A 9754-nucleotide genomic window follows, 5' to 3' on the forward strand; every position below is an offset into this window, starting at 1 on the left:
GCAGACACCGGCAATGTGGGAGGTACTTCGTGCAGGAGCCATCGTGGGGGGATCCCATGGATTTCGAGACTTCACTTAATGGCAGGCAGCACTCCATGCTGAGAAAAATTGGCAAAATAGAACGAAAAGCGTTGACAAAAATCTTTAAGATATACTCAAACTTAGAAATAAAGTTCTTCCCGTAGAAAGAATAACATTGGGTTATATTTTTTTTTCTTATTCCTGGCGGCAGAAGAATCGGGGAGCTGGGGGGTGATAACAAGATATTTTTCTTTTCGCAGTTTGTGGTCTTTGAGTGACGTGCGTGTTGCTCCGCCCCTTCCTGCAAGTGAACGAAAGAAGAGCTTAGCGGCGCAGTGGGTGTCGGCTTGAAGCTTAATTTCTATGAAATGATGCGTATAAGAGCTGAAAGGTTGTGATAGCGTTACATATCAGTAGTCACCGTGTATACAAACCACTGCCAAAAGTTTTCATAAAACGTGTATACAAAAAACTACTGTCAAAACGATTTTCATAAACTTTTGTACTCAGCAAGCTGAAGAGTTTATTTTATGAAGAGTGTGTACAAGATAATAGAATTTTAAACAGTGATTATTACTATTAGAAACAAAAAGTTTCGATAAACTTAAAGCACAAAGAAACTTTGCAAAAGAAAAGTCTTTATAAACTTTAAACAGGAAGGAACTTTGATGAACAAAAACTTGGGATTTATTGTTTAAACTTCTCGCTATGCTTCACACGACACAGGATTGCGAGATGGACCGAAAGACAACGATGGAGAATTGCAACACCATGCTGCCTTCCGTCGCAGAGCTGGAAGCCATGCAAGACTACGGCGACAAGGTGGACATGAAGCCAGACTCCAACAGCAACGACAGCGGCGGGGAGAGTCCCTCAACGACCACCACGACGACGACAATGCCAGAATCCCCGTCGTGCCAGAAATCAAAGAAACCCGGAGTAGGGGTGAGGCGATCGGAGAAGCCACCTTACTCCTACATTGCCCTGATTGTGATGGCCATCCAGGCGGCTCCAACCAAGAGGTGCACCCTCAGCGAGATTTACCAATTCCTTCAGCAGAGATTCCCCTTCTTCAGAGGCACCTACCAAGGGTGGAAGAACTCCGTGAGACACAACCTATCTCTCAACGAGTGCTTCATCAAGCTACCCAAGGGAATCGGACGTCCCGGCAAAGGACACTACTGGACCATCGATCCAGCCGCCGAGTTTATGTTTGAGGAAGGGTCGTTCCGACGTCGTCCCAGAGGGTTCAGGAGGAAGTGTCAGGCCCTGAAACCCTTCGGCATGCTCAACGGGATGGCGGGGTCCCCCTCCATGATCCCCACCCACTACGATTTTCTGCATTCCCAGAACTCCGTGATGCCCCCGATGAACATGTCATGCGCCGTGAACGCGGGCCAGGCCTACGACAACGGCGGCATGCTGATGAACAACATGCAGCAGCAGATCGCCAACAGCTGCAGCTACAACAGCGGCAGGTACGCTCAGAGCTGCGCCATGGCTGCCGCCGGCGTCACTGGCGTCTCCGCCGACTATTCTCACCTGACGAATCTCCCGACGTCGGCGACAACGTCGCTGCCGGGAAATATGTACGACAGGGACCACGGCATGCAGGCGACGCAGTGGCCGACCCAGCGATACATCAAACAGCAGCCGCTGAGTCCCACAGGCAGCACGGGGTCCATGCAGAGCATGTCGCCCCCATCCAGCAACGATCCCAGCCCGTACGGCAACGTCAACGCCACTGGGTGTACGGAACCCGTCGATCTGGCTTTAGCGGGTAAGTCCTGTGGTGTGTTTCTTGATAAAACGTATTTTGTTATTTTTATTTTTTTATTTAATTTAATTTAAAAACAATTTATAAAGTAAATTAAATAAAGATGTCAAGTTAATTATTTTGTTTTCATTTTTTAAATAATAATAATAATAATAATAATAATAATAATAATAATAATAATATATTAATGATATATTAATAATAAAAAAATAAAAATAAAAAATAAATAAATAAATAAAATGAATATGGAAAAAAATGAAATAAGTAAATAATAGAAAGATGAATGAAATTACAATAAATAAACTGAAAAATAATACCGAAAATTCTTACAAAAAATGCAATTTATTAAAACATAGTAAATAAAATCAGTAAACCTCTTCACTCTGAAATTGATATACATACTGATAAGCAAAGATTGGAAATTAGAGTTTACAATCTTAAAATAATAAAAATAACTTTTATATAAATGAAGAGCTGTCCTGCAAGAAATGATAATAAAAATCACAAAATAATAGATTATCAAACTTAAAACACAAAATAATAGATTATCAAACTGAAAACACAAAATAATAGGTTATCAAACTGAAAACATTCAAAAGTTATAGGCTCTTAGAAATATAAAGATTAAAACAAACAGTTAAATGTATTGTGCAAATCACACACAAAGGCAAGGTACAAAACAATAATAACAATTACTTATAAAACATAACGATTGCAAAAAGTGTGTGAAATATAACAAATAGCAATACACCAAACAAAAACCCCAAAATTTAACAAATATAAATTGTTGTAGCTTTCAATCAATAGGGTGGTCTAAAACCCTGTATCGTATACATACTACACAGTTTCATTTAGATGGAGTACCATCATTATTGTTGACAATGTGCATCATCTACAAAGTTTATCTTCCGATATTAATATCATCTGATTCAAATTAAAAAGCAAATTTATTTCGTCACAGAATATATGGCATACAAAGTACAATAGTAGACGTATTGACATACGAAACATACACAATGTTTGTCACTTAGTTTGTTGAACAACCTGTCGTTCACAATACACAAGGTTTATTGATTTATTTATTATAAAAGTTTAATGTTTGTAAATTTTCGGAGTTATAATGTTCCATTACACCTTGCACATGTATTATGCATGGTCCCCAATAATGTCTATATTCAAATGTCTTTGTGTCAAAAAACATGTCGTTAGTTCGAATTCCAATTGTCTTACTCTATGAACGTTATACGAGTTCATTTCCAGCTATAATCCTTTTAATAATTCAATGATTTACTGGTTTCCGTCCAGCCATGGTGATTGGTGATATGTTTTAATTATTCACTCAATATCAAACCTGATGGCTTTTAGTGAACTCAGAGGTTAAACAAAATCAGTTAAACACGTGCGTAAAACAAAAATAGGCTTTGTAAATTAGGCCAAGAGTTTGTACAAAAAGCAAAATCATGTGAGCGTCATTACTTTTATGTTGTTGAGGGTTTTTCTATATTAAACTTGATTCAAAAGCTCAATTAACACAATATTATTTTAGTCTGATCAAACGTCCATGCAGACCATAGATGTAAATTTACTTTATTATCTACCAACATACATAAGTAATTCGCTTATAATGTTGGTTATTCATATGAATGTTATAAATTGAGTATGTATATATTCCTCCTTCGCCGCTGTGCAACGGCCCGAGTGTAAATACATTTTTGCATGTTTTGTCTTGTCTTGTCTTGTCATAATGTACTTACACATTGCCTAAACAGTACTTGAACATTGGCCATTAAAACGGTTAATCGACTTTGAAGTAAAATGATTTAGAAAACAAAACAAAACAAAACAAAACATAAAGAATGTTTGTACAACAATATTCCAAATGCAAATTACGGTTTAAAATAAAACATTTCAAAGAATTATTCAAAGTGGACGCTATAAGTCAACATCTCTCTGATACGCGTAGGACTTAAATTAAAGGTAAACACCAACGTGTTTAATTTTTATTGTGTTGTTGTTGGAAGTGGGGTGGGGTGTGTGTGGGGTGGGGGGGTGGGGGGTGGGGGGGTGGAGGGTGTTGGTGGTGTGTGGTGTTTTTGGTGTTTTTGTGATCCTAGAACTTGGAACAATGTGACTGATACGTAGAGACGTTCGGCGTTTTAATTTGTTTAATACTAATTTGATGATACATAAAGTGTAGAAATAATCATATTTTATGCTACACATGCCATGCTGGTCTATTCTTGTGATAACAAAATGTGAATTTTGTTAGGACGATTTTATTCTATACAATATCTGAAATGACCAAATAATCATTTTTAAAATGTCTTGTAAGTGTTATTAATCAAATACTTTTAATTGTTGTCTTCTTCTTTCAATTTGATGAGGTTGTTGTACGATTGTAGAGCTTCTTAAAATTGTTAGAATCAATATGGGTACTTTAATTTTACACTGAATATAAACCTAACATTAATATTAATAATTATCATATCTTACAGCTCGGTGTTCAAAAACACTTTCTCTCGTTCTATACGTTTAGAAAACCCGTTGTAAAGTAAGTAGTATCTAACGGCCACTCATATAGTATTATCTGTATCTTTAATTAGTGGAGTTTAAATTGTTGAGTTATTCTAACGATGACGTACAAGATCAACAGTAGTATGATACACGTGAATACATCATAAAATAAAATAACATAGTCTGACAAAATAGACTCAGCAAAATTAATTAAGGGCTAGTAAAAAATGTTTTGTTTAATGACACCACTAGAGCACATTTATTTATTAATCATCGGCTATTGGACGTCAAATATTTGGTAATATTTAGATATAGTCTTAGAGAGGAAACTCGCTACATTTTTCCATTAGTAGCAAGGGATCTTTTATGTGCACCATCCCACAGACCGGATAGCACATACCACACCTTTTGATACACCAGTCGTGGTGCACTGGCTGGAACGAGAAATAGCCAAATGGTCCCATTGACGGGGATCGATCCTAGACTGACCGGGCATCAAGCGAGCGCTTTACCACTGGGCAACGTCCCGCCTCATAATAATAGATAATAAATCTACTCATATTGTGTCATGTTATTGTAGCAAGTTGTGCTCACAGATAGCTTCTACACATTCATTGTTGCGATTAACTCTGACCCAACCGAAATGCGCTTTCGACTAGAATTTGTTTTCCTTTGGTCCGAAACAATATTTGCCATTTTGTTCACTCTAAATTGTTTAAATCATGTTAAAAATGTCACAACATTGACACTTTACATCATAAGAATTTGCATTAAAACCCCCCATATATTTAAAGACAGAATACCAAAAGTAATTGGTGATGGTTGTGGTGTTGGTGGGCGGGTAAAGAATCAACTTAACTTTCGTAAACTATTATGTCCCTATTATATAATTATTTTACTATAACACTCATCTTCTTTTTCTATTAAAGAGGCTACTACTAGAGAGGAATCATTCGTCATTTTGAACTGGTCCTTGTTATTTGAAGAGACTGAAATTCTACGAATTGTAACATATAACACACTACAATATGTTATTCTTTAAAAAATCAAGGAATTTTTATTATGAACATAATATTTTGTAACTCCCAAGTTGACAGAAAGTAAAGTTGTGAAAACTTGCAACGTCCTGATAAGTAAATATAAGGCGCATTCTAATACAATCAGGTTGTTACAATCTATCTTTTCGGTATATCTCTATGCTGCTGAATTCCACAAAACAACATTCTCGCCTTTAACGCGTACATAGTTTTTTTTTCTGCCCTAATAGCTACTTAGCGTTTTGACAAGAAGCCTTTGAGTGCATATTGTTGTAATGGAGAAATTCGCCAAATTTAGCTTCATTAAATCTGTCAGGCCCTGGCGATAAGAGGCCCCTGGTGAGGTCTCAATGGGGGGAGGGCCCGACTTATTAGCACGTGCTGTAGGGGCAACTGAAATAATAACCTTCACATAACAGATCCAGGGGTGTGCATACCTCGAATTGCAACAATACCAGGTTGAGTGAAAACAATGAAGCGAAATCAAGTCAAACACGGAGACTTGACACGGGACTTTTTTTCTTTTCTTTCCTTTCTTCCCCATTCCATGATCGCTTCTAAAGTATACAAATGCTTGGGATTTTATTTTCCAGGCTAAGAATGTGTTGAAAAGTTCTTGGAAATCGAGACCCGTCGAGTCTCGTTCTATTAACGCGATCGTACTAAAAACAGGACTCGCGATTCCGTTGGGAGTAACGCGAACCCGGCACTAAATCTCAAGTTGAAATGATAAAACCGGTTTGAATGCTTATCGGCGACGTTGTCGAGGAACAGTCGGTGTTTTATTCGCCACAACTCTTTAACATCGTACGGAGCTTCTGCAATATTCGCAATTAATCAAAGGGAAAGATTTAGGGTGGGAAAGGCAGCCCCACCCAGGTCCCCGATAGGTTCTCGTTACTTTGCTTATCGTTGAAATATTTCTCAAATTTATTACAGTTCATTGCGTGGGAACGTGCACAAGAATCAAAGATAGAATCGACGAAATGTTTGACTGCTTGTATTACCAACAACAACAAATAGTTTTATTATCATTGAAAATTAATACACTTAGTACACTTCAAAAAAAAAAAGAGAGAAAAAAAAAGAAAGAAAAGAATTAGAAAACAAAAAGGAAAGAAAAACCATAGTATTTTTTTCTCGTTCTTGTTCGAATATTTATTGATTATAACATAACTAAGTGATGTCTAAATTGAATAAACTATGTAACAGCTGTAATGTAGTTTCGACTGAATAAATAAATAAATAAATAATGCAATGTAATTTAATGTAATGTAACCAGATTATTTCTACAATAACGTGTATTTTTACAATACGTTTTCTTGTTGGTGTTATTGTTGACATAACCAAAAACAATATAGTGTTCAGCACATTGGATATTGGATAGAGGCCACTATAAACGAATCGTTATGGAATATTTTACATAGTGTTTAATAATATATTTATCGTTTTATTTATACCGTTTTATACGTTAGTGTGTGTTTTACTAAACCAATTTACATATAACATACTGTAATATATGCAAGATACAGGTACCTGCAATTGAAAGTAAATAAATGGACAACTGTTGCTTGCTGGCAAATCCGGTTCTAATTGGTGATGGAATTAGGTCTTTCGAGGGGCAGTTTCAAAGTTGCATAATGACCAAAAATATCAATTCGTTTTCCTTGTAAATGTAAAAATTAAACTTTGAATTGCATGCCCACAAAAACATATATCCAAATAATTTCATTTATTACTATTTTTTAAATGTATATCATTGCAAATTCCAATAAATTAGGCCGTGACGTAACAGTTTGAATTTTAACTGCATTTTATTGACAAAGAAATGATTATTATTTTAATGGATACGTGATCAATATTTTCTGTATACACGTTCATGCATTTTACATTTTCCGTATAGAATTCTCGAGAAAACCACTGTGTACTCCGAGTGGCAACATTACAATTTTCATATTATTGAGATAATTATGCAAACACTATAATATAGTTCCCACGCGATGAACTGCAGTAAATTTGAGAACTATTTGACCTACTCCCCGATAGGTTCTCGTTACTTTGCTTATCGTTGTAATATATATTACAGGACCATTTCATATAAGTGTATGTGTGTTGTTGTCCCGTCCATAACACTCAGTTTATTGCGAATAATCTTTGAATGACTGAACATTGTAGGATACAAAAGCTGTATATATCCAGCACTGATTCTTAGAAATAAATTCTAAATGACACAAGTCCGATCAGTTGTTTTATTTAAAACAATTATTTGCAGTAATCAGAGTGTTCCGTTCGGGACCGAAAACGAGACCCTTACATAAAATGTCCCTTTTGTGATATCAATTATTAAAGTTATATTTGTCATAAATGTTTTTAAAAGTAGCGTAATATAGCACTGGCAACGCTAAGAATAACTCTTTAATCCCCCTTACATTGCTAACCAAAGCTAAGAATACTGACCCTGTTCAGTGTAATTATAATTTTAGCAATGTACTGTGTAGTACATTGGACTGTTTACAAACAAGAAACAAATAACCCATAGTGTATATTTACCAGGTATTCAAAGCAATTCTGCCAATAATCAAGTATTAACTTATTAGATGATTTAAAATGTTATTGTAACAGAAGCTTTACAGGGGAACATAATGAAAATAATTAACAACAAACTCATACAATAAACATATCAGTCTACTTATTAAAGTTAATTATCAATGTGTGTGATCCAGAATAAAAACTAATATGCAAGGGTAAACTTTCAGCCAGTAATTATTTGTCGTTTTTATTAAATATTACTACAATCTTATTAAATATATTTGACATTATAAAATAGTTATAATCTAACTATGTACGCAATAAATATACTGCATATTTTTGTCTTGATGAATGACTTCAATGAGAATTAATCAATTAGATCTCATTTCGGTTCTCTGTTTTTTGTCTACCACGTTTTGTATAGCGATTCACGCCCTTGGAATCCATAAACACTAACAAATTACCGAAAACAATCGAGATCATGCTTTTTTTAATACTTACTATCGAATACATCCAAAAACATATTCGTGTTAATCCTGTAACAAGAAACTACAAAATGCGGCACGGAAAAACGTCCGAAACGAAATCGTTCCGCTGTATATAAGACGAGGTAAATATTAGTGATAATTGTCAGATGCTGTTGCATTTTGCAGATAGTTGAATGAAGAGACGTTTACAAAGCTCTAGTGGCACACGTTTACGCATTGACAGTTTGGGTTTATTTTTCCACGACGGCTAGAACATAACAACGCTGTGTTCGCTGTTTAGATATTGTTTTCCTCGGGTCGGGTACATTTATTACAAATACAGGAAAGGGAAATAAACGAAAGCGGTGTTCGTTTGAACGACGTATCAACAATTACTTATAAACTAAGAATCTTCGCGGCTCTTTGCGGTTCTTTGAATGGAAACGTGTGTCTACGAGCGAAATAGTCGGATAGGTTTCAGTCTAGCAGTATGGACGAAATGATGTAACTGAAGTTGTAGACAATGAATGAAAAGAGGAACATAATATTTCTAAACAAGAACCCATCATATTATTTAATTATAAAACTTTAAAAAAAAAAAAAATAGTTTCTGCTGAAACCACCTTAAATTTAAATTCAAATAAAAAATAATAAAAATATTCGACGATTTGTCAGTGTAAAACTAACATCCCCAAAACAATAAACAAACACAATGTGGGAATACAAATCAGAAAGATTTAATCAGCACCTGTGAAGCGTTACATGTACGATGACCATTTCAATTTCGAGATTGAGAAAAGAAAGCCACCACAGCCTTACAGGGTACTCTTTTAGATCAGCACCAATGGGACTGAACCACATCATGGGCGTGGCAACTGAAGAAATCAGACGGATTTTGTCGTTTGCCTAGTCTCGTGATATTCCGAGTTCCATTTCATCAGATGTTATGTTATTGTCCTCTGGATTGGCTGTCCTCCCACAGACGCGGAACTAGATAGAGATTCATGGAATCAACCACTATTTTACCAAATGCGAAATTAGGCAGTTTCTGATATTTCTTTTCTAGCATAACCAGGATTCATTCCGTATATGTCATTATGGTATGATATTTAAATAACTATTCGCAATACTACCATACTACCAAGATGAAATTTTTTCGTGTTTTTGTTTTTTGTTTATTTTTGTGTTTGGTGGTTTGGTGGTTTTGGCTTTTGTATGTATGTGTGTGTGTGTGGGGGGGGGGGGGGGGGGGGGGCTTTTTTGTTTAGGGTTTTTGGTTTTTCTTGGAGGGAGGGATGTGTGATAATTAGTACTACCCGTAAACAATTCCTGAAAAGCCCACACTATCGCCTACTTTTTAAGATCCTGTTATCTTTATCCCTTGTGTTGTGTATTGTATGCCCAACAGA

General features: G+C 35.7%; 1 protein-coding gene across 1 annotated transcript in view; it reads left to right on the forward strand.

The window, feature by feature from the left end:
- Positions 1 to 729: 729 nt before the first annotated feature.
- The window catches only part of LOC121388422 (forkhead box protein F1-B-like), a 28555-nt gene continuing 19530 nt past the window's right edge, over positions 730 to 9754 (forward strand). The window contains exon 1 of the mRNA XM_041519732.1: positions 730 to 1801. Coding sequence (XP_041375666.1) covers positions 730 to 1801 — 1072 coding nt within the window. The remainder of the gene's footprint in view (positions 1802 to 9754) is intronic.

This window comes from Gigantopelta aegis, chromosome 14 (assembly GCF_016097555.1).
Source record: "Gigantopelta aegis isolate Gae_Host chromosome 14, Gae_host_genome, whole genome shotgun sequence".
In the NCBI taxonomy this organism is placed as follows: domain Eukaryota; kingdom Metazoa; phylum Mollusca; class Gastropoda; order Neomphalida; family Peltospiridae; genus Gigantopelta; species Gigantopelta aegis.